Below are 26398 nucleotides of genomic sequence, written 5' to 3' on the forward strand. Positions count from 1 at the left end.
CCAGTTCATGTACTGAGCCACTTTCCAGGGGTCACTCAACCCAAATGCTTGTCTCCCTTCCCTCTCCAGGGTTGGGTCACTTTTCCTTTTAAACCTCAAAACTCGGGGCGCCTGGGTGGCTCAGTTGGTTAAGCAACTGCCTTCGGCTCAGGTCATGATTCTGGAGTCCTGGGATCGAGTCCCACATCGGGCTCCCTGCTCAGCGGGGGGTCTGCTTCTCCCTCTAACCTTTCCCCTCTCATGCTCTCTGTCTCCCATTCTCTCTCTCAGATAAATAAATAAAATCTTTTAAAAAAAATAAAATAAAATAAAAAAATAAACCTCAAAACTCAAGGAGTCTGATTTCTCACCTGCTTTTAACAGAAGTGCTAACTCCTTTCCCCATCCTTTTGAGAGTGTCTGCATGTAATCAGGGCCTTGATTGGATGGGCCACTTTCAGTGATTTCAAAGTAATTTTTGGACATCTCTTTCAGGAAAGAAAAGGGAGAGCTTTCCTATGCACTTAAAGCTAGAAAACAAAACAAATTCGATTACTGACAAGGAGGGAGAAAGTAATTGTGCCTCTGGACCTCTCTCTAGTACCTAACTCGCTCTACTTGGGGTGCTGGGAAGGGTGTGGGTTTATGAGATTTAGAATCATTTAAAATCATGACATTCCTTAAGACTGCAGATCTCAAATCAAAATAGAATAAATTGAGTTTAAGATGAAGAATATAAGATTGGCATGGGGATAGAGGGAGGGAGAATCTTGCCAGGTGGACAGTGGCCAAATCATGAAGGTATTTTTTGCTAAAACAATTTGATTTTATCTTGCAGTCAGTGGAGCATCTAAAAGATTTCAAGGAGATACGTATTCCTCAAAGATCACTCTAGGCAGTATAGTGGAAGCTGGGGGCATAAGGAGCTGGGGAGATGGGTTGGTTTATTAATTGTCAAAGCAGGAGGTGTGGAGGACCCTAGCTAAAGCAGTAAGAAGTAGAAATGGAGAGGAGACAGATAAGAAAGAGAAAATGGTAGAAACTATGGAATGTAGCAGGTGAGGGAGAAAGGAGGGTATCCAAGATCATGCTCTTCCTGGATTGATTCTGAGTAGATGACCATATCATTTACCAGGACAGGGAATAGAGAAAGGAGCAGGTTTAGGGGAAATGGTAAGTTTAGTTTTAGACATGTCACAGTGGATTCATTTTTAGTTTATCTGAAATAATCATGGGTAAAAAAAAAGATAGTGAGGGCGCCTGGGTGGCTCAGTCGGTTGAGCGACTGCCTTCGGCTCAGGTCATGATCCCGGAGTCCCAGGATCGAGTCCCACATCGGGCTCCCTGCTCGGCGGGGAGTCTGCTTCTCCCTCTGACCCTCCCCCCTCTCATGTGCTCTCTCTCTCTCATTCTCTCTGTCAAATAATAAATAAAATCTTTAAAAAAAAAAAAGTGATATTTCAATATAATTTTCGTGTTTTTTACTATGATGAAGAGTATCTGGTCATTATGTTTGCAGCTGACCCATTTAAGAAATTATTGTCTAAAATTACCATTCTTTCTGTAATTCTCTTTGATGCAAGTTTTTTTTTTTAATATTTTATTTATTTATTTGACAGAGAGAGACACAACGAGAGAGGGAACACAAGCAGGGGGAGTGGGAGAGGGAGAAGCAGGCTTCCCGCTGAGCAGGGAGCCCAGTGTGGGGCTCGATCCCAGGACCCTGGGATCATGACCTGAGCCGAAGGCAGACGCTTAACCGACTGAGCCACCCAGGCGCCCCGATGCAATAGTTATTTTAAACAGACAATAATATATTGCTTTTTGTTAGCTTTAGTTCTTTTCTTCCCCAGTTTATTTGGACACAACTTTAGAGAAAAATCTCCTTTAAATCAGATTTCATAAATAGAACTTTTGGAATACAGCCCCTTATCATACTATAATCATGCTATTCAAAATGAAGCAGTTTTAAAACTTTGCCATATACCCTAATAGGAAAATAAATATATAGTTAAAATTGAGAGACAATCTGCAAAGAAAACTTTGGGGGGGACGGGGTTCCCTCTGAAGTTATACAGTAACTCATGTGTTTTGTGTTTGTGTCCCAAAGTTGTAGGAGTTAGTGAAGCTTATGAGGATGCTGCCAATTGTCTCTGGTTATTAACTAACTCTAAGCCTTGTGCTAACTGTAAGTCTCCGATACAGAAGAATGAGGGATGCAATCACATGCAGTGTGCTAAGGTAAGAAGCTTTAAAGAGGATTTTGCATGTTTGTAGTTAGAATCTTAATTTGACTTTAATCCAAAGAAGAAACAAGCATAAAACTGTTGCTGGGTTTCAGATGGATTCCAGGAGATTACATTCTATATTCTTTGTTGAATAACGTAAGTATTGCTTTATACTACTACCTTTTACACTCATAATGAATGTTAAAAATAAGTTAAGGATTCAGTGGTATTTGGCCTGAAGGTGAGAAATGCCTGAATCGCTTCCCTGCTAATCTCTCCTAGTGAGGATCCTGAAATCTTACCTGCTGATCAACAAGCCCCTCCCCACCCCTGCCCAGTGAGGATCCTGAGAGAGTTTTGTCTGTATATAAAAAATAATATTAGGGGCGCCTGGGTGGCTCAGTCGGCTCGGGTCATGGCCCCGGGATCCTGGGATCGAGCCCCATGTCAGGCTCCCGCCTCAGCAGGGAGTCTGCTTCTCCCTCTGACCGTCACCCCGCTCATGCTCTCTCTCTCATTCTCTCTCTCTCAAATAAAATCTTTAAAAAATGATAATATTAAAAGATAAAGTGCTATTTTATATGAGATCTCTTACAAAACTGGCTTTTGAGCACACAGCTTAGATTCAAGGCCCAAGTCAGGCCCCAGGCAATTCCCCTAAGTCCACATCTAAGTTGGTGTCTGTGTATAGGTGGCTATATAATAAAAGTACCCAAAGCAGTGGACAGACTTAGGTCTGCTGTGAAATCATCAGTTAAATAAATAATTCATTCATTACAGTATTGAAAATGCCAACAAAGATCTTCTTGACTGAAACATAATTAATATAAATAATTACTTGTGGAAGGCTACCCTCCTGGCTTAGTTGCATAGAAAGAAACTGCCATATTTAAAACAAATATTCTGGGGTGCCTGGGTGGCTCAGTCGTTGGGTGTCTGCCTTCCGCTCAGGTCATGATCCCGGGGTCCTGGGATCGAGCCTCATATCGGGCTCCTGCTCTGTGGGAAGCCTGCTTCTCCCTCTCCCACTCCCCCTGCTTGTGTTCCTGCTCTCGCTATGTCTCTCTCTCTGTCAAATAAGTAAATAAAATCTTTAAAAAATAAATAAAACAAATATTCTGGAATTAGGTTAATATTTTATTAATCCATGCCTACATTTATGAACACTTTTGTTTTAAAATTATAATATTCCAATTTTTTTCTTTTTCATTGGAAGTTCCATGTATATAAAAATAATTATTTAAAATTGAAAGAACAATGTAACTTTCAATTTACAATGTAAAAGAAACCCAAATAGTTAAGAATATTCCAATAACAAAAATCTATATCTTCTAAGTATTACTTGATTTTTAATGTTAAAGCTAATGATCATTATCACTATTACATTTAAAAAACAGCAGTTACCAGATCATTTTTATAAGCCTATTATTACTATAAAATTAACATAAATGAATTCGCTTAGTGAGATAGTAATAACGACTTCCTAAGAGAGAAGAGGAAAAATATAGTACAGTGTTCTGAGCAAAATGCTCAAAGGTGCTTATTAGTTCAGCTGATCAGGCCAAAAATATTTTATTTGTGGTCTTATCTCTAACATCATTATTAGTTTTTTCTTGGAAAATCTGATATAGACTATATAGATGTATAAAGAAACACAGGTTGACCATAAAAATCGGCCATTGGGCTACTAATAAAAAGGGCAAGATCCAGTTATCCAGTTACCTTTATTAACTTCAAAGCACCTACCAGTAGTAAGTAGTTGATAAATACGAATATTTTTATGAATTCATCAGGCTCATGATATAAGATAATTTATCTTAAACAGATTTTGCTTAAGCTTCTGTTGCATTTAAAAGAAACATTTCACAGCGCTTACCAGAGCACATACCCTCCCCAGTGTCTATCACCCAGTCACCCCATCCCTCCCACCCCACCCCCCACTCCAACAACACTCAGTATGTTTCCTGTGATTAAGAATTCCTCATATCAGTGAGATCATATGATACATGTCTTTCTCTGAATCTCAGATCTGTACCTCTGAAACAAATAATGCAATATATGTTAAGAAAAAAAAAAAAGAAGAAGGTAGCGGGAGGGGAAGAATGAAGCGGGGGAAATCGGAGGGGTAGACGAACCATGAGAGATGATGGACTCTGAAAAACAAACAGGGTTCTAGAGGGGAGGGAGGTGGGAGGATGGGTTAGCCTGGTGGTGGGTATTGAGGAGGGCACATTCTGCATGGAGCACTGGGTGTTATGCACAAACAATGAATCATGGAATACTTCATCTAAAACTAATGATGTAATGTATGGGGATTAACATAAGAATAAAAAAATAATAATAAAATAAATAAAATAAATAAAAAATAAAAGAAACATTTACTTGCACACTATGGAAATGTAGTAGTCTTATCTGATATACCATCTGAAGTATTTGCATTGAACGAAAGAAACTATCAGGTAATTCTTAGGACATAGAAGAAAGACATCTAGAAAGTAATAACCTTGCTACAAAAAAATTTCATACTTTTAGAATTTTTTTTATATGGGAAGGTGGAACAACAGATCATATGTAATTGAATCCATGCTCTAACACAATGACTAAATCATGATATACTTTTATTACTGCCACAGTGTTGATTATGATTCAATACAGTTTTTACTTTCTGGAATCAAATTATTAAACATTTTAGAAGAATGACAAATTTGGCCTTATAAAAATAGTTTTATTTTTAAAAACTTTATTCATTTCCCTTTAGCTAATTTTCAGGAACTATTTAAATTTTGCATTCTTACACATTTTAAATCACTTATAATAAGTAATTTTCCTCATCTGACTCTGTAAAACTGTATGCTGCAACTAAAAAATAAAAGTTACTAAAGTTCTGTATTCTTTTTCTTATCATAGAATATAAAATATGGCTGTTTTGTAGAAAGTTCTGCCACTAATTTGAGACATCAGTAGAGATGTACTGAAGGGTAACTTGTATCAAACCAGGCACAAAGTTTGCTTATACCAAGCAATAAAAGAACTTGCATGCTCTCAGAACCTTGATATCTACAATTTATTGTATAAGTACCTGTTAGTGAAGGGCTAATGAGGACACAAATTTTAATTTAGTTCTCTGTCTGTGACCTATCAGGTAGAGAAAAAATTAATAAAGATATAGAAGACTTAGCATAATGACTAAGATATATCTGATTGCTATATATTCAGACTTTGTATCCTGAAAACATGGATTACACCATGTTTGCAAGTATCCGTGGAGCAATAGCAAAAAATTTGACCATTGATCATCAAAGAAAATCTCAGTAATACTTCAGAAAATAGAAATGGTAATAGCAACATTCTCTGATCATAATGGAATAAAATAGAAATTAATAATAAAGTTATAAAAGGCCTCTTCATTTGGAAATACTACTTTATCAGACCCTGAGCACCTGATCTAGAGCAATGCTCAGAAATGTGCATAGCCTCATTAAAACAATACAAAATAAGGAATGAGTTAAGGATATGACTCAAAAAATTAGAAAAACAGAATAAACTTGAAGAACACCAGGAGGAAGGATTTATTTTTTTTTAAAGGTTTTATTTATTTGACAGGGAGAGAGAGCACAAGCAGGGGGGGCAGCAGGCAGAGGGAGAGGGAGAAACAGGCTTCCCGCTGAGCAGGGAGCCCAACATGGGGCTCTATCCCAGGACTCTGAGATCACGACCTGAGCTGAAGGCAGCCGCTTAACCAACTCAGCCACCCAGGCACCCCAAGAATGGTTCACTATTTAAAAAGCTATTGCTGGGCGCCTGGGTGGCTCAGTCGTTAAGCGTCTGCCTTCGGCTCAGGTCATGATTCCAGGGTCCTGGGATCGAGCCCCACATTGGGCTCCCTGCTCCGCGGGAAGCCTGCTTCTCCCTCTCCCACTCCCCCTGCTTGTGTTCCCTCTCTCGCTGTGTCTCTCTCTGTCAAATAAATAAATAAAATCTTTAAAAAAAAAAAAAAGCTATTGCTATACCTCATCTTATTAGTAGATCCAAAGAGAAGAATCATACATATGTTCTGTAGTTGCTAAAAAGGCATTTGACAAAAAATCAACAACCATTCTTTATTAAAACACTCAAAGATGGACTCTTCCTTAGTATGATAAAAGTAAATCTAGTTCAGTGCAAAAGTTAGCATGATAACTAGAGGTACTCTCACTAAAATCAAGAACAAGATAAGGATACTCTCAATCACAAATATTGTTAACATTGGACTAGAGATACCAGTCAGCATATTTAGACAATAGGAAGAAATTAAAGATGTAAAAATTAGAAATGAAGTAGTAAATTTATTTTTTTGCAGATAGCATGATTAAATGCCTAGAAAACCCACAAGAATCAGTTTAAAAACTAGTAACAACAAAATTCAATTAATTAGCAGAGTACAAAGTTAATATGCAGAAGGCAATAGCCTTCATTTGTACCAAAAACATCCGGACAAAATATGTACTGAAAGAGGGCGCCTGGGTGGCTCAGTTGGTTGAGCGACTGCCTTTGGCTCAGGTCATGATCCTGGAGTCCCTGGATCGAGTCCCGCATCGGGCTCCCTGCTCGGCAGGGAGTCCGCTTCTCCCTCTCCCACTCCCCGTTTGTGTTCCCTCTCTCGCTGTGTCCTTCTCTGTCAAATAAATAAATAAAATCTTTAAAAAAAAAAAAATATGTACTGAAAGAGAAGATCTCATTTATCTAGAAAAAAACTTAAATGTACGAAATTTTTATAAAGAAAACTTTAAGACCACTTTCTGTAGGACACAAAAGATGACAAACAAATGGAAAGGTACCAAAGTTGTTGGATAGAAAGTTTCCAGTGAAAATACCAGCAGGTTTTGTTTCTGCATCTAGATAATTCTAATTCAAAAGTTCACGTGGAAAAACAAAGCAAGAAGAGCTAGGAAAACTCTGAAAAAGAACAGTGAGGAAGAACTAGCCTTGTCAAATAGTGAGCCTATTGTAAAGGCTCAGTAATTAAAACAGCATTGTGCTGGCACATGAATCTAGAGATTAATGAAATTATAATAAAAAGCCCAGAATATAGAAATATGTGGGAATTTAATATATGGTAAAGGAGGATCTCCAGTAGGGGAGAAACATGGACTGTTCAATAAATAGGATTGAGACAACTGGGCAGTTGTGTGGAAAAAAATAAAGTTGAATTCATACTGTATACTGTATACCCATGAACAGCGCAAATATTTAAATGTTTAAAAAGCAAAGAAACAAACATAGAAGTACCAGAAGAAAACAGATTTGAAATGGGAAGATCCCTCTGACCCAAAATCCATAAGCATTAAAAAAAAAGGTGTATTTTCATACTGTAATGCTCGTATTTTTGGTATTATTGGCCAATTATGGTAATAAAATGAAATTTTCTTAAAAATAAGAAACAGATTTTATGGGGCGCCTGGGTGGCTCAGTCGTTAAGCATCTGCCTTCGGCTCAGGTCATGATCCCAGGGTCCTGGGATCGAGCCCCGCATCGGGCTCCCTGCTTGGCGGGAAGCCTGTTTCTCCCTCTCCCGCTCCCCCTGCTTGTGTTCCCTCCCTTGCTGTGTCTCTCTCTGTCATATAAATAAATAAAATCTTAAAAAAAAATGAGTTCCTTTAAAAAAAAAAAAAGAAACATTTTATGTCAGTCTTTCTACTTGGAAACCTTTTAAACTTGTTCCTAGTTTCAAAAACAATTTATCAAAGTCAAAAAACTTCTTCTGATGAAGACTGGTGAAGCTCTATGTACCAAAGTAAGATTACCATGCACTTGAAAAATGAAACATTGTCAGTATTTGTCTTTATTGTGGGAAAGAATATCCTATTGATATTTTTAAAGATTCCTTGATATTACTTCATAATATTACGATTTACGTTTTAATATATCCTTATAAGTGGTCATTTTAAACTACCCTCCACATCTTTCTGTAGTACAGATAAGGTCTCCAGAGGAAACATGAAAAAGACGGCATGTCTTTAAGATTTGTTCCTGGTCACACAGGCAGAATTGCTTGATCTCTACAAAGTGGTTGACTAGAAATCAGAAAATAATTTGAATGTTAACACAGGGCAATGTTTGCATATATGTTTTCTTTTGAAGTGCAAGTATGACTTTTGCTGGATTTGCCTAGAAGAATGGAAAAAGCATAGTTCTTCCACAGGAGGTTATTACAGATGTACTCGCTATGAAGTCATTCAGCATGTGGAGGAGCAATCCAAGGAAATGACTGTGGAGGTGAGAACTGTTTAAATTAAGGCCTCTGGCTAAACCACTTAATACCATTGGGAATATTTTGCATTTCTTCATTTTCCTATCTTTTGTAGTAATGAGGCATTAAATTGAATACACTTTATTTTTTTTCCTTACCCCCCAGATTGAATACACTTTAGAGTAGCCTTTAATTTAAATAAAATAGGTCTGTCAACTTGAGAGCTTTCTTTTTTTTAATTTTCCCTTTTATATTTTGTTAAAGTCTTATATATCCCTGTCTCTATAATGACGTAAAAACAATTTTAACATAATATCAACAATACAGTATTCTGTTACAGCATATAGTAAGTCTCTTCGTCTGCTTGGCTTCCGTAACAAAATACCATAGACTGAGTGGCTTAAACAACAGAGATGTATTTCTCACAGTTCTGGAACCTAGGAAGTCCAAGATCAAGATTCTTGCCAATTCAGCTTCTGGTGATGACTCTCTTGCTGGCTTGCAGTGGCCTGGCTCTCTTTGTGCTATATCCTCACATGGTAGAGAGCGAGAGCTCTGGTGTCTCTTCCTTTTTTTAAAAGAGCAATGATTCTACTGGGTTATGGCCCCACCCCAATGACTTTATTTAACCTTTATCACCTCATAGGCCCTATCTTCAAATCCAGTCATTCACATTGGGGGTTAAGGCTTCAACGTGAATTTTGGGGACATACAGTTCAGTCCATAGCAAAAGCAATATAATAAAACATTGAAGATCTGTTAAATGTAGGTCTTGAGGGGCATCTTTGCCTTATGCTCTGGGATCATAGGTTCAGTGGTTTATCATAGAGAATACAAATGCAAGACTTTGTTCTGGTAGCCTTAAAAATCTACTGTTGGTTTTTTTTTCCTCAAAATAATGAAATCTGTATGCACAGCTACCTATTAGTAATAAAAATTTTAAGTGACAAAAAGTCCCCAATTTTAATAGCTAGTACCTTATTTATAAAAGTCGTTTATGGACTTTTGTTTCCTAGGCTGAGAAAAAACACAAACGATTTCAGGAACTTGACAGATTTATGCACTATTACACAAGATTTAAAAACCATGAGCATAGCTACCAGGTATGTCCCAAATCATTTCAAATGCTCTGACTTATACTGTTGTGTATAAATAAAGAAAATTATATAAATTATTTATTTCTATTCCTTTAGTTAGAACAACGCCTTCTTAAAACAGCCAAAGAAAAGATGGAGCAATTGAGTAGAGCTCTCAAAGAAAGTAAGTTATAAGTGGTATGTGTGATAATTAATCTAAAATAACCTTACATGCTTAAGTCACTTCATTGGTAGGAGGTTAAGGCCCTTCAAGGAATACATTATTATCTGCGCTGCTCATTCTGGTACTGCTTGGAGTTCTCAGAAGCCCAGAGTGCAGCTTAGCATTTGAGGCCTCTGTAATGAGATTTTCTACCCGGCTTAGCTCATAATGTTCCTCTTAATGCAGCCTATATTGTTAGCAGATAAACACACATCATGGTTTTGCTTACTCTGTGCCACCACTGATGCTCTCCAGTGTCTGGAACAGTGCATGAGCCCTAAAAGGCATCCCTGACCTCGTCAAAAGAGCAAGATTCATGTGTCACCCAGTTGTAGTGTGACTAAATTCCCAAAGATTCTTGAGAAAATTGAGCAGACTGCTTAATGGAATGGAAGTCAAATACAGTTTTGGGAGAAATCTTCTCACTGATAAATAAAGGACATTAGAGTCTGAAAGCAAAGACAGGAGATGGGGCTGACTTATGGATCCTAAAATGGAAATTCAGAAAGAACATTCCTAAAATGTATTGAGTATTGATTGCATCATTAAAATATAATATCTCACAATGACCACACAGAGTATAGGTTCTACCATGTTTGTTTTAAAAAGTCACATTTTAAAATAATCATAGTTTATATATAAAAGGTTTTCAGCCTAAAAATGCAATTATATTTGCTCCAGTTTGTAAAAGTAAGACCCTTTTCATGAGGGTAATTCCCTAATTAAGATAGTAAGCATAAATGAAATAAATTAGAGTAGGAGAAAAAGTATTCAATAGCAGCTTTGTCTCCTTGCTAATATTTAGTTTTTAGACTTTAGGAATGATGTAACTATATCGCCATTATCAAACTCTTGAAGTACTGTCCACAGTAAAAATGAAAAGGAAAAAACCCTCACCGGTTCTACAGTTCTTCAACGGGGATTTTTGTCTCTTACATCACTGGGTTGTCCCTAATGCTTAGAACAGTGCCTGACACATAGTAAACATTCGATAAATATCTGTAGATGTGAATTACTGCTTCTTTTCAACCTTCTGGAGGTTCGAGACGGAGACCACATAATGAGATATGAAAAAGAAATGTTACAAGGATTGGAAAGGAAGAAACAAAACTTCACATACTTCTCACACATGTCATAGTGGGTTTGTTTTGTTTTGTTTTTCTTTTTTTACATCTTCTTAGTTCAGATCCCTCTGCTAGGGTAGATATTTGGGGATGGTCTGTACATCAATGTGTGTATATACACATGTAATTTCTTTCCACAAGCCTGCAGAATAATGTTACTTTCAAAAGCACTTATGAATCTAGACTCTACTCCTTAGTTTCCCTTTATTTGCAGTTAAGGAGAAAGCTAGAATGTTATAATGATACTTGGAGAAGGAACGGTCTCAGATAGTAAGGCAGTTTCTTCTCCCCTCTTCCTCAGTCTCCCTCCCTTTCTTTCTCTTCTTGATATATTTACTAGCATTAGTTATCCAGTTGTTCCCCAGAATGTTGTATCTTTTTTCTTACAATGTTTTTGCAGAAGCATAATCATAATTTGGTGGGGGTTTTTTGGTTTTTTGGTTTTTGTTTTGTTTTTTGGCAAACAACTGAGCAGGGCATTTGTTTTAATTCTTTTTTTTTTTTTAAGTTTATTTTTTTTAGTAATCTCTATACCAAACATGGGGCTCAAACATATAACCCCAAGATCAAGAGTTGCATGCTTTTCTGACTGAGCCAGCCAGGAGCTCCCGTTTGTTTTAATTTTTAATCAGCAAAGTTTCACTAGAGATAACCTGAAAAATATAGTAAAGAAGAGCTGACCTAAAGCTAGATTTGTTTAACCAACAGGGTGAGAACAGAATCCAGAATCAGGGTATGCATTCCTTAATGACTACCATCAGTGCTCCTGGGCAACTGCAGTGTGTGCTTCATTTATAAATGCAGACAAGCCACGCATGAGTGTTTTGTGTAGGTGTTTAGTCTAGTTCAGATAATTACTATCATACAGTTACTTCAAACAGTTTTTTCAGAGAGATCCTTTGTTGTTGTTTTTTAGGAAAACTCAGTCGTTTAATTATAACACATATTTGCAAAACAATTTTTTTTCACTGTGCCTGATTTACTTTATAGCTGAAGGAGGCTGTCCAGATACCACTTTCATTGAAGATGCAGTTCATGTGCTCTTAAAAACTCGACGCATTCTCAAGTGTTCTTACCCATATGGATTTTTCTTAGAACCTAAAAGCACAAAGAAAGAAATTTTTGAACTCATGCAAGTAAGATATCTTTCTTAAAATTAAATTTAAATGCAGTTTTTATAAAAAACAGATTTTGTCCTTTTTCAACCACTTAGCTAAGTTTTATTTGGCTGTGACTAGAAAACAATTTTGTTTTCATTTTTAGAATGGTTTTTAAGTAAAGGAAAAGTTACCAGTAATAAACTGAAATTTTTTTGTATTTAAATTTACCACTGCAGATCCGAGTGAGTTCTGAGCGATGTAAACATTTCCTACCACATTTGTTTATTTGTTTTAAACTGGCTGATGTTGAAATCTGGCCTAATTCTTAATATGTAATTCCAAATTTTATCTTCAAAGATGAAACAAACCACATTACATACTAGATGGGAAAGTTGCTGTTTACTAGTTTATTTTAAAAGTACAACTGAAAAAGTTACAGTATTTAAAAAGAAAAACACCTAAGCCAACTGACATCACTATAGCTGAACAACTTCATTGTACTTCTTTTTTTTTAATCCACCAAACTTTCTTCTCTTGCCACAATTTCCTTGTCATCCCTTTGAGCTGTCCTCTAGTAATTTATATCCTACATCTCTTTTTAAAAATGCTCAATATTAATTTTCTCCATGAAGCCTTTCAGATCTAACCCCAGATCACAGGGATCTTGCCTTACCTCAAATTCCTTTAGCATTTACATATAGTTTACACTACACAGTCATGTATTTGCATATACAATGCCTTGAAATTTACTTTTTTTTTTTTCTACATAGACAAATGGTAAATTCCCTGTAGACATTTGGCATACTCACTGTCTTTGTAATCTGTACCAACTACATTGTTATAAATGCCTTTCAAAAGAGTGCTATTTTCCAGAAATGTACAAAATAGAAGTATATATTAAATAGGAAGTTATTTTATAATTTGGATTAATTTTTTACTTCAAAAGAATTAGATTTAACTGAGAAACCATAGACAGGGGATTTGCTGCTGACTAACCTACTCAGCCTATAATCCTTCTTTTTTCTCTCTTTCTTTTCTTAACATAGACAGACCTAGAAATGGTCACTGAAGACCTTGCCCAAAAAGTCAATAGGCCTTACCTTCGCACACCCCGCCACAAGATCATCAAGGCAGCGTGCCTTGTACAGCAGAAGAGACAAGAATTCCTGGCATCTGTGGCTCGGGGAGTTGCTCCTGCAGACTCACCAGAAGCTCCAAGGCGCAGGTAAAAAGGATGCATGCTATGGAAATCATCCTAGCTCCAGCCACAAATGCCACCAGGTTTATTTTTTTATCTAACTAGGGTTCATATTCCTGGAAGTTACTCATATCTAAAATACAGAGAGCTGATAAAAGCATGTTAACTTCTTTTTGGGGATTTTTCCCCCCCAGTTATATTTCTATCTTTCTTATATTTTGTTTGTCTTTGTGTAGTTTCTTGGACTAAATTAGGCTAGGTTAATTTCATACTTCAGTGAACTCGTAATTCAAAGTATTCTAATGCATCACTTCAAATATGTAATATATGTAGTGATCTGATAGTCATAAATATCTTACAATGTTGAATTTGGAAGCCTTGCCAACTTATTATGGTCTTATTTATATTTTTATATAAGAGGTTATGAAGAACTTAGAAATCTGATATTAATAAAGTTATTTAAGTGATTCATAGTCATCCATTAAAGAACAGTTGAGTTTTAGTTGTTTCTTTCAGATACTTATACTACTGCCATTATAAATTGAAGCCTATTTCCTTATTCATAATAATTATAAGCATTAGAAATTCCTTTGACCCTATTTTCATTACATAAACATTTATAAAATAAAAATAGAAGGAATCATAAAATATTCTGATATGGCATGATGAATTTTATTTTTCTACCATTTTACACAAACATAAAGCAATTCAGAATTTGAAAGAAAGTATTTTTTTTTCTGGAATTTTATTGTTATGTTAATCACTATACATTACATCGTTAGTTTTTGATGTAGTGTTCCATGATTTAAAGTATCATTTTAATTATATTCAGCAGTTGATCTACTTTGGTTAAGCAAGTTCCAAGCAGAGGACTTAAAAGTAATGTTCATTGGGCGAGGGTCTGATTGTACTTTGTAGTGCTGATAATAAATCAAGTGGTATGTCTAATTTCTTTGTAGCTTTGCTGGTGGAACATGGGATTGGGAATATTTAGGATTTGCATCACCTGAGGTAATTGTTTTATGGGGGGAGATGGGGTTTGTTTTGTTTTTTAATTATATTTTTCCTTCATGAAATCCTGCTTGTATTTCCACCCTTATCTATTCTAAAGTCTATTGAGATTGTCAGCAGTGTTTTCTCTTTCATATATAATAAAAATGCCTCAGCAGAGTCTACATTTAGCTATTTGTGGTATCGGATTATCATCACATTTTTAATGCATCCCCTTTTTATTATTTTTAATTACTGAGGAGTCAGAATTAAGGCCAACTTACAGCATATATTTTGGAACATCACTTCACATTGGTTAATGAGATACAAGTTTTATTTATCAGAAATGTATTTTTTGTTGTAATATTATTTCAGTCTGAATCTATGAAAAACCTGCACAATCTGTTTTTTTAAAGTTATTACAACAACCTGATTGAATTGATTTATAATCAGTTTCTAAGGTGGAGACTTGACATTAATAATGTTTATGCAGAAAGAAATGCTTTGCTTAGTTGCTTTCTGTTTCTCTTTAAGATTTTCACCCTCTTCTTGGGTTTTTTGGCTGTTGTTATTGATAGATTTTAAAATACAGTCTAAAGTACTAACACTGCAAATAGCAATTACCACAAATAAAAATAAGATAGAGTGAAAATCTTAATCACATTGCTATTTTCTGAGATTTAAATTGCCACTGTCACTGGTGAGTCTGATTTTAAATGGTTTTAGCAGTTCTATTTCTGTCTCTCCTTCCTTACTCTTTAAAACAATAGTATATATCTAATGTTTATGTTATAATAACCTTTTAACTTAGTTCTTGGAAGGGAGCAGGACAAACAATGAAACCTTTGTTTATCATTTACAGCCCATTTGATATCTGAATGAAATCGCTTATGATCCAGAAATGACTGTGGCTTATTTAAATCAGATATTTTCTCTTTTCAGCTGCTGAGGATACTTGCAATCACCTTGTGGCCTTTTGTATTGGTAGATATATCCAAGAAAACATTGACTTGAGAAAACAATTTGTGCTTTGGAAAATTTTAAATTCACTTAAATTGCAAAAGGAATTCAATATATTAATGAAATTTATGTTGTAAAACAAATTATGAACCTTTTCTTTACCTGATCCTATGCTTATTATTCTGTTACAATTACAGCTTTGAGGATAATATGGAAAATTTCCACCTAAAAGCATAAATAAAGAAGCTTCAATTATCAAAAAAAAAGTACTAAAGATTTCAGTACTTCAAGGTAGAAACACAATTTAGCTTTATTTGAGCAAAAATGAAACCTTTACCACTGTACTCAGAGTCATGTATACATCATCTTGCAGCTTCTAGCTCCGACAGTAACTTTAGGAATCCTAAATATTTGTCCTTGAATATTGAAGGCCTGCTAATGTGACTGACACAGATTCATTTTATAAAAAAAAAAAAAAGGGAAGCTTGCCACCTCACGTGTGAATATTTATAAATAAAATTATTGAACTATTGTTCTCCAGAGATTGAGAATTGTGAAAGTATAAGTGACTTTTCCTTCTTAAATTTATTTTTTATGTGTTAATAAGTTTTATAAGAATTATTTAACTACTTTTGTTTTTCTCTTCTCTGAAGTCTTTGGCACACTGAAACACCAAGCTTTTATGTAAATCTTATTGCAAGTCTAAAGAATTAACATATAGTGTGAAACTAAAATTCTGCATGTGTGTGACTATCAAGTAACTGCCAAAATAATATCTTGAAAAATTAGCTCTTCGCCTTCATATATACTCTGAAAAAAAATAATGTTACCGAACTCCAGTAGACTTTTAGGTTGAATTTATATTTTTTCCATAAATTCCATCTTATTCTTTTTTTAATTAAATTGAATGAGTTAGTGACAATCTTAAGTATTTTGTACCACTTTAAAGGCAGTGGAGCCCAGAGGAAAGAGCATAGTGTTAAAGTCTGAGGGACACCTGAATTCAAGGTCCAGCTTTGTAACTTACTAGACTTTAGGCTATATTCTTCCTTAAATTTCTCCTCTTTAAAATGTGGATGGTGCTATCTACTTCGTGGAAGTTCTGGAAGGATTAAAGCGTCCCTTTAAGTCACTGACAGATTTGGTGCTCACCAAAAATCTCCTGACCGCTTTTTTCCCCTATGAATCTCAAAATTTCTCAATCTTCTCGGTAACCTTAATACTCTCGAACCATTTGGAGTATACCAACTAAAGCCTTTTCATGTATTTCCTTAAAAATCTAGGAATTTGGGGGTACCTGGGTGGTGTAGTCAGGTGGGTGTCCCACTCTTGGTTTCGGCTCAGGTCATCATCTCAGGGTTGTGGGGCCCTGCACGCAGTGGGGAGTCTGCTTGGGACTCTCTCTCCCTCTCCCTCTGCCCTCCCAATACATGCACTCCCCCCCAAAATAAATAAATAAATCTTTTTTTAAAATCTAGGAATTCGGGCGCCTGGGTGGCTCAGTCGTTAAGCGTCTGCCTTCGGCTCAGGTCATGATCCCAGGGTCCTGGGATCGAGTCCTACATCGGGCTCCCTGCTCAGCGGGAAGCCTGCTTCTCCCTCTCCCACTCCCCCTGCTTGTGTTCCTGCTCTCACTCTCTCTCTGTCAAATAAATAAATAAAATCTTTAAAAAAAATTTAAAAATAAAATAAATAAATAAATAAAATCTAGGAATTCTTAGGAATTTTCTGATAAGTTTAATTTTATGAGATCAGTTTTTTAAGCCTGTTGCATCATGAGAGAATGCCATTGAGTTTTCTGTCAGAATAATTATAAATAAATCAAGTTTCTTTTATAGTTGTTTTTAAACCAAATTTTAATTTTCTTAAATTAGGAATGTGTATATTCTGTGGTCAATAATAATTTGTTTAATTCAGAATAACTTTTTGTACCATCATCAAGTGTACAAAGTAAACGAATTCTCCTTAAATATAAGCCTTGAGGGGCTGCTGGGTGGCTCAGTCAGTTAAGTGTCTGACTCTTGGTTTCCATTCAGGTCATGATCTTGGGGTCATGAGATTGAGCCCCACTTCAGGCTCTGCACTCAACATGGAGTCTGCTTGAGATTCTCTCTCCCTCTCCCTCCCCCTTGGTCCCTCCCCTGTTCAGGTGCTCTCTCTCTTTCTAAAATAAATAAAACCTTTAATTAAATAAATAAACAACAAACACTGAACTGAAATAAAATTTTCATGCCATCTTTGTCTAAAAAATGTGATGTTCCTTAGTGGTCCAGTGAACCATGATGACATGTGATAGTCATCCAGTTTGGGATCATGGGCCTCCAGGAAAAGAGGAAATCATACTGCAGCTCAGCAGGAAAGTTTAAAGAACCTAAATAATCTCTCTGAGAACCTGTAGTATCTTTCTTGGTTTCTAACCTGGTAGGATGCCTTCCACTTCTTATTAGAGTCCCAACTGCTTATTTATACAGATGGAGTTTAAATAAATTTAACTTGAATGGTATGATGTGAACATTTTATTTGTGATGTAAAACTTCTCTTCGTTTATTGCAGTACTTTCCTAATATAAGCATATTGAATATCCTAGGATAACCAGGATGATCGTAAACCTGAGTATCTTTGCACTTACCACTGAAAGATTCTATAATGGTTCTCAAAATTAGCCTATTTATGCTGGTGTCATGCACACCACCTGGCCTCTCTTCTAGTCTTTTCTGTCTCTAAAATGTGGAAAAGTATGTTTGTACCCAAGTAATAGCAGGTAGTCACAGGTTCTGCCTCTGCCCAAATCTGTGTTCTTCCCATATGCTACACAGAAAACACTCCCCCCACCTGTGTTATAGATAATCCCACATATTAGCTAATATAGGAAGGAAGCCAAGTAACATCTTGTTTTAAAGCTAACTTCACATTTTTCTTTTAACCTAATCATTTAACTTCTGAGTATGGTATGTGGTTGTCCCAAGGAATACAAAATCTAATGGTCTGACAAGTACTTGACAGTGTATGCTCTTCGTTTTCTTTTTTTTCTTTCTATTGCACATATCACAGTCACTTTTTAAAAACCAAACCTCCAAGAGCCTAGCTTATATTAGTAAAATCATTATGGTATTAGTTATAACATTATGTGACAAGACCCAAGCATATGAAATAAGGCTCAGTTACGACCAAGCATTGGAGCTTGCAAGTATTCCCAAGTTATCCAGGCAATCATAATGACTATTTAAAATTTTTCTTTTTCCATTTTACCTTTTCTGTTTTCTTGGCATGGCAAAACCTGAAGTTTCTTTTGTTAAAGCCAAGTGATTTTATAATATGTTTATAAAATCACACATTTTTTTCTTGGAAAAATGTGTATTATTTGTTTTATTTGCATCTAAAAAATTGCATGCTCTCCTGTATTTTATAACCTTTGGTTTATGCAGGAATATGCTGAATTTCAGTATCGGAGGAGGCACAGACAACAACGCCGTCGAGGAGACGTGCACAGTCTGCTCAGTAACCCTCCAGACCCTGATGAGCCGAGTGAAAGCACTTTAGGTAAGCTCTTGAGTTGGCTATGTTTTCGTCTCTTCAGTCTCCTGAATTCATTCTAAAAACTGGCTAATCTAAATGTTTGTGAAATAGTTTGTAGTGCAGATATACAATCAATGTTCAGATGCTTCAAATGTCACAGGACACAGAAAACCAGGGAGATTAAGAACTTGGGCTGTGGAGTCAGCCAGACCTGGATTCGTGACCCCTTCTCTGCTGTGTGTCGGTGTGAAACTTCAGTCAAGTTCACTTAACCTCTCCAAGCTTCAGTCTCCTCATTCCAAAGAAGCAATAATAACAGTGACACTTTGCGGGCTCACTGTGAGCATTAAATGAGAGAATGCGTGTAAAACCCTTAAACACTGGTAGCACCTAGTGAGCACTCAGTAAATTGTAGCTCTTGATCACTGTTACTATGTTCATGAAATATTTTTCTCCTAGCCTCAGTCCTCCTCTAAAACATTCTTTAAAAGAGAGAAGATTTCTGGTATTAGAGATAAATGATTTTAATTATCAACTTTTTAACTTAATGTTAAATTGTTAATGGAAAATCTTCAAACTATAATGTCAGCAGATCATCTTTAATAAATCAGGATCAGGGGCGCCTGGGTGGGTCAGTCATTAAGTGTCTGCCTTTGGCTCAGGTCATGATCCCAGGGTCCTGAGATTGAGCCCCACATCGGGCTCCCTGCTCAGAGGGAGGCCTGCTTCTCCCTCTCTCACTCCCCCTGCTTATGTTCCCTCTCTCACTGTCTCTCTCTGTCAAATAAATAAAAATCTTTAAAAAAAATAAATAAATCAGGACAGTGAGCCTAAAGATTTGTTCTTCGGGCTATTGTAATTTCAAAATTCTTTAGTTTTAAGAACTCTGAGAACTAATATATCTTTATTTGTTATTGCTTAAGGAAAAAAAGAGGAATGGGTAGTAGCACTTGCATTTATGAATAGAACTATATATAGTGTAAACAAAAATGTAAAGAACAATCATGTGTTTGAAGTAGTAGTATTAGATATATATATGTATATAGAAATATACATACATATATACATAAATATATAGAGAGAAACATATATATATTTTTTTTTTTTTTTTTAAATGAAGCCAGTTAGCACCCCCTTTTGGAGCCCAATGTAGGACTTGAACTCACAACCCTGAGATCAAGACCTGAGCTGAGATCAAAAGTCGGATGCCTAAATGACAGCCACCCAGGTGCCCCGGTATTAGATATATTTTGATGAGATAAATATGGAGGAGAAATCTCTGAAAGATTAAGTGAACACAGGTTTTCAACAGCACTGAAAGAGAAGTTGTTGGCCGAAAGAAAAAGATGGGTGAAATCTTGTGTGACTGACTTGTCTCTGGTTCCACTTGCATTGAAACAGACATCACAGATGGTGGCAGTGGCCGCAGGCCTGGCGCCTCAGTGGTGAGCTCCGCGTCTATGAGCGTGCTGCACACCTCTTCCCTGCGCGACTACACCCCTGCCAGTCGCTCGGAAAACCAGGACTCTCTTCAGGTAGCCTTCCTGGGCAGCCTCGTTACCCTGTTCATGCTCTTTCTCTGTTTAGCCCGGCTTCCTATTTTTACTTTCCTTGTTTTCCTTTTTCTTCTTTTCATTCTAAAACCTTTGTTTCAGAGATGTAATACCAGAGTTCTCTTAAGGAATTTTTTTTCTCTTTAGCATGGGCAAGGAGAAAATTAAAATAAGATTTGAGTAGATAAAAAAATAATTCTGTATAAACAGAGGTAATATTTATTATCTTTAGCAAAAGAATAGTTGGTAAACCTCGTTGAGTTAAATAATTTTTCCTTTTAAAGTTTAAAGTGATTTTTACTTTCTGTCACCTCAGGCTCTGAGTTCCTTGGATGAAGATGATCCCAATATACTTCTTGCAATACAGTTATCACTGCAAGAATCCGGGCTGGCCATTGATGAGGAAAATAGAGACTTCCTCAATAATGAGGCATCCTTAGGAGCGATAGGCACCTCTTTACCTTCTAGGCTAGACTCGGTCCCCAGGAACACAGATAGCCCTCGGGCTGCGATGAGCAGCTCTGAGCTGTTGGAACTTGGTGACAGCCTCATGAGATTAGGAGGAGAAAGTGACCCATTTTCAACTGACACTCTGAGTTCACACCCTCTCAGTGAGGCAAGAAGTGAATTCTGTCCCTCATCCAGTGACCCTGACTCAGCTGGCCAGGACGCCAACATCAATGACAATCTTCTTGGCAATATCATGGCTTGGTTTCATGACATGAACCCTCAGAGTATTGCCCTGATTCCTCCAGCAGCTATAGAAATCAGTGCAGATTCCCAGCTCCCCTGTGTCAAAGATGAGTCAGAAGGTGTGAGGGATGTGGATCTGGTGCCACCGGAAGAAGATTCAGTGTTTGAAGATGCTGTGGTCAGTGAAGGTAGAAGAACCCAAATAGAAGAAGAAAATCCTTTGGAAGAAAATACTCTGGCTGGGGAGGCAGCATCTCCAGCTGGTAATAGTGGTAATGAGGCAGCCAACAAGGGGGATGGTTCAGATGTTTCAAGTCCAACACCTCAGACCTCAAGTGACTGGCTTGAACAAGTCCATTTAGTGTGAACTGAAGACCTTGGGCTCCAAATGAATCACAGGTACAGATGGTATTCTAGTGGAGTATGCTTTATAGAGACTTGATCCACTCAATTCCAACTCAGTTTTAAACCACTGACGTTAGGGTTGAATACGAAGGAGTTCCTTGAACGGTAGCTTCATTTCTGATATTAACCTTACAGGGAATTTCTTTTGTATTTAATGGGATAGCTTTTCCCCTTTGTGCTGACAAAAAAGAAGAGTAAGAGAAACACAAATGGAATGAGTAGGCCAGATTCCACATTCTGAGAAAATGCAGTCCTCCGTTTAGCCTAAGGTTGACAATACTTAAATTGAACATTTAAATTAAAGGCTTACTCCCTAATCCTTGGGTGGTTTTTCCTCTTTTAAAGAAAAAAGTTTTCTTCATTTTAGAAGTTACTTTGAACAGATCTGATAACATTTCGTTCCTCAGTCTGTCTGTGCTCTGCCATCACTTTCTTCCTTCCTGTCTGAGCAGTGTGAATCGAGGTGTCCAAGGCTTCTCCTTAGTGCTACATCGACCACAGTGTAGTTTTCATATTCACATGAATCAAAGATTTCTTGTCATGTCTATTACAGTCCACTTGTGCCAAAATGACTCATGCGCTGAATAACGAGGCGGTAGGCGTGCGGTGTCCTGAAGGGCTCCAGAGGAGTCTCGGCCTTCTCAGGAGTTAAAGGTGCCACTTGGTAGCAGTGATATTCCAGAATTGAATGGGCTTTTGTTGCCATGGAGACTGCATTTAAATAAATGTAGCCTGTAGCTTAAGTTAACTAAACCTAATGCTGCTGTTAAAAACAGTTTATTTTAATATTAAAATACAGTTGATTAGCAACAGCGGTGCTGTATTTTAAGAGACACTTTATTGGAAGTGCAATCATAGTTCTTTGTTTTCACACTTTTACAGTGCATTCTAATTACTAATGGGTGCAATTACTTTTAATGGTAAGTGTTTTATAAAATAGAAAAAAACGTGGAGTTTTCATGAGTTATAGTAAATCCCACAATTATTAAAAAATTCAATAAAACATCCTGCGCAACATGTTACCGTGCCTTTGCCTAACTAAATGGATAGTTGCCAGTTAAATAAGTGAGTAATTCAAATTTCAGTGTCTCTTCTGAAGTAACTATGCTATGAATTGCAAAGACCTCCATAAAACCACCCATGGCCTTGCCTTTACAGTAAATATAACAACTAAATGTTCAGTTTGTTTGCCTAAATAGCAAATGCTGACATGTGTTTGTTCTATTGCACAATACTCATTTGCTGTGTGATTACTGTTTAGTGTTGAAAAAAATCAATTTCCTAGTTATCAGTGTCTTACTGTGAAGAAAATACTGGTCATAGTTGTAATTAAGATACAATGGTACAGTGTGTAATTAAAACTAGAGTAAACTGTTGGAATGGCTGTTTTACTTACATATTATCAAAACTAGCATAACACAAACAAAATAGATATGCAACATTCCATTTAATGTTTTGCCAGATTCTTACCAGAAATCTACAGATACCAAAATTTCAGTACTGAGTGTGTACAGGCAAGTCCTGGGCTAGGTACAAGGTTATATTAGTATTGATATCCATGTGAGTTGTGATTATGGTTTTTGATTAATTTTTTTCTTCTCCAGGAACTGCTTTTGAAATTCTTGTCCTTTGAATTCATATGGCTAGGACATTATATTAGAGTAGTTAATATTCCCCAGGTTCCCTTGGAATAAACTGTATGTGAATTGCTCCTATGCCATGGATATCAAAGATCCACATTAGCTTTTATTTCCCCAATTATCAGAAATGTCGATATCAATCCCCATTAAATTAGTTGGGGAAAATATTAACTTTGTCTACAGTGTATTACTGTATATTAAACTGAAACAGTCCATTAAAGGATTTTTTTACAAATTTATTTTGGATTAAAAATAGCGACACCAATCAGTTTTTAGACCAAGTTGTAATTTTTCAATAGAAAGAGTCTTTGTATCACATTGAGCATCTAGCAAAGCTGCAATAAGGTGAGGAAGAGTGGTCCGTGTGAAGACAGTGTATGTGATGGGTTCCGGCTCCTTGCACCTTGTGCAGTCCCCTTTGTTTCTGTGCTTTTATCTCCTGAGCATGAAAAATGATCATTATTCAATTTGTATTTCCTTGGTACATATTTTAAAAACAACACAGTCATTGACTTTACAATTCAGAAATAAAGTTTGGCAAAGCCTATTTTGTAAACAAGTTAATTTTATAATGTAAAAAAAAAAAAAATTACTCTAACCTTGACTTGTTATTTGCACTTTCATAGTCTATACTTGATACATTCCCACTTTATATACAGTAGGATTCTACAAACGTGTAGATGTCTGGCCAAATGAATGCTGTTAATAATATGTAAAATTCTTTGATTAAACATTTATTACTTAAACTACTTCACTTTTGTCTCATTACATTATAGACTTTGTTTTAACCAAGTCAGGAAGCTGATTTTCTTCAAATTAAATTCCCTCCAATATAATGGGATTAATTTGGTTCTGACATGTAATTGATTAGTGCCTAATATTTTTTTTACACTAGCCCACTTCCTGAGTATTTTATACCCCAAAGATAAACTCCAAAACACTGCATGACAATGTGTTAAAACATTGTGACTTCATTGCTCCTTTTATTTGCATCACTGTAGCTTTCAGGAGAAAAGTGTTATGATTTTTACTTGAAATTTCCAATAGAAACACACAGAAAAAGATAGAATTTTAAGGTATTTTGTAAAATTGCTTAGGACAGGAAACATTTTGTATGCCGTATGAATAGAAACACCATCATTTTATTATTCTGTCCCTTCTCAGTTACCGAAACAGCCTTTGCATCTGAAGTTCCAGTTTCGTGAAGTCTGCCGGTGAGAACCACTTAGTCATGTCATTGTATTTATGCTTTTCATTGTGTGGATCTGAAGCTTAACCACTAATGTCCATCTGCTGAATTATTCTTCAGATGTTGTTTACTGCAGCCACTGATCTCATTTTTGTTCTTTTAGTCCTCAAATATTGTTGTTTACCTGTCATGAATTAAAACCTAAGACTTACCGAAGTTTGCTTGTAATCTTAAAACAGTTATAGTGAGTGTGTCTCTGAAGAGTAAAATCTTGGAATCTAAGTAACAAATTTGGGGAGTTTTTTTTAAGGCTGAAATAAAAACTCCATAGGAAAAAAAATTGTCATGTGCTCTGCACTGGGGCTGAGTGGTATTATCTCAGCATTGGGCCATCGGGATAATCACTGGGTCTTCTCCTTAGCAACAGTATGTTACTGCCTTGTCAGCCATCACCCTCTCACCACAGTAGTATAATTCTTTCTAGAAAAATAGAAGTGGCTCTTTCTAGACTATTGAGTGGCCATCCTTATTTTAGGAACGGCAGTCATCATAGTTCTTAAAGAAAGATGGGCCAGAAAAGTTTTCTTTAGCTCTCTGTTCCACTTAAGACTGACAGATGGCTGACAAAATGTGAGTGGTGGGCAAATTTTGAAGGACTTATCCTTCTTCAGTCTTTGAAACTATAGTTTGAAGATATTCTAGATTGGGCTGTATATCATTTTGTACTATTGCACAAGGCATCGGTTTACAGAGTGAGAGATACATACATGAAAGGACAAACAGAACACAATATAGGAAAGGCTAATTGTCAGACAAGACAGTCCAGTTCTCTTGCACCTCTTCTGCGCCCACACACTTTGCTGGGTGTCCCAAGACTGCAAGGCCTGACAACAGTTTTACCTGGGTATTTCTCAGGGTTTATGCAGTTAGTAACCTTGAGGACAGGGAGCAGGTATGCTGTAAAAGCAGTGGATTCCTCACCCTCAGTGTTCCTCAGCTGGATGCTTGGCATCCATCCGGGCCCATTGCATTGCCCCTGTGGAACTAGGGACAAGGGGAACTGCCACAAACATGCCGATGTTCATTCTGCAGGCTGTGTCTGAATGCGAAATGAAATCCTTGGCCTCTGACCCAAGAATCTTGTGTCTTCTGTCAGCATCCATGATACCGTGACAGGCCAGCTTACTTACTGGTTCTTACTGATAGGGTAAAAATCAAATCCCAGACCTGACAGTTTTGGCAGTGGGGATGGAATGCTGACAGAGACATGATTTTTCTGGAAGAGGGACCATGGGTCAGATTTGGGAATACAAGACTCCCTGGAATCTATCTGGTAGTGAATGCTTTCCTCCAAATGATAGATGAGGGGTTAGGGGGAGAGTAAGGGTTCCCACTGTCCTACTTATTACTGAACAGAAGTTGAGCTAATATTTAAAGGCTTAGCCAGAAAAGCTAAGATTGAAACAAGCTGCCCAAATGGTGCCTTGATGGTTGGTGACTTCTGCAGGCAGGCAGGCAGAGGAAGGAATATTTTCATGACAAGGGATCAGCAATTCCTGTGACTATGCGAAACGCAGATATAGTTCCTGAATCAAGGAGTCCCCAAACATAAAATAAATGGTATCAGCGATAAGAACCTTGCTTTTTGATTGAGAGCTTTGGGTGGCCCCAAAACTTTAGAAGTTGATTTGGTTGGGCTGCAAGCAATCGTGGCACTGTTCCCATGCAAAAGTGCATGCAGGACAGGTGGCCCTCACAGCTGGCGATGACAACAAGGTGCTAAGTGCTGGTGACAGAGTGGTGCCAAAGACTGCTGGGTGGGTGTGGAGAAGAAAGAAGCCCCTGAGCCCTGGTTCTTTCTGGATGCTGACGGGCATCAGCACCGCCATGGCAGAAGTAGTTGGGGCACTGACTCTGGAGAAAGGGGCTGAAGGAGAAAAAAGCCAACAGTTAAGTTCTCTCTCCACAGGCTAGCCTCCCCCACCTCCTCAGGTTTCCCACCCTCTTGGTTGGGGGGTAGCAGGATCTGGCACCCATATGCCGCCTGCTATAGCTCCTGACTCACACATTTTATACTCCTCAGTTGGGAAAGGCATTTGGACGAGCTCCGCAGCAGAGAAGGCAGGCTTCCCTTGTGAGTGAGGCCCTTTGGGGGATTCAATGTAATGTCACAACTTCCAAAACCGAATGTCTATTGGAACTGATGTGTTATGTGCCCAGAAGTACCTATCTCATAATTTTCATGGGGTTTCTCCCATTCAAGGACTGCCATATGTAGAGAAGTGACAGGGACAT

General features: G+C 37.0%; 1 protein-coding gene across 6 annotated transcripts in view; it reads left to right on the forward strand.

The window, feature by feature from the left end:
* The window catches only part of ANKIB1 (ankyrin repeat and IBR domain containing 1), a 146933-nt gene extending 122505 nt beyond the window's left edge, over positions 1-24428 (forward strand). For 2 of the 6 annotated variants that reach the window (XM_035020534.1, XM_035020538.1), the window contains 10 exons: positions 2090-2220; positions 8328-8462; positions 9453-9539; positions 9630-9696; positions 11850-11995; positions 13006-13184; positions 14117-14168; positions 18533-18647; positions 20025-20158; positions 20493-23664. In XM_035020534.1, the coding sequence (XP_034876425.1) occupies positions 2090-2220; positions 8328-8462; positions 9453-9539; positions 9630-9696; positions 11850-11995; positions 13006-13184; positions 14117-14168; positions 18533-18647; positions 20025-20158; positions 20493-21236 (1790 nt within the window). In that variant the 3' untranslated portion in view covers positions 21237-23664. Of the gene's footprint in view, positions 1-2089; positions 2221-8327; positions 8463-9452; positions 9540-9629; positions 9697-11849; positions 11996-13005; positions 13185-14116; positions 14169-18532; positions 18648-20024; positions 20159-20492; positions 23665-24078 lie in introns of those variants that run through there. The other 4 variants (XM_035020537.1, XM_035020539.1, XM_035020536.1 and 1 more) reach the window with 3 other exon arrangements.
* Positions 24429-26398: the final 1970 nt, after the last annotated feature.

This window comes from Mirounga leonina, unplaced genomic scaffold (genome assembly GCF_011800145.1).
Source record: "Mirounga leonina isolate KUSES-001 unplaced genomic scaffold, KU_Mleo_1.0 Mir_174, whole genome shotgun sequence".
Classification (NCBI taxonomy): Eukaryota; Metazoa; Chordata; class Mammalia; order Carnivora; family Phocidae; genus Mirounga; species Mirounga leonina.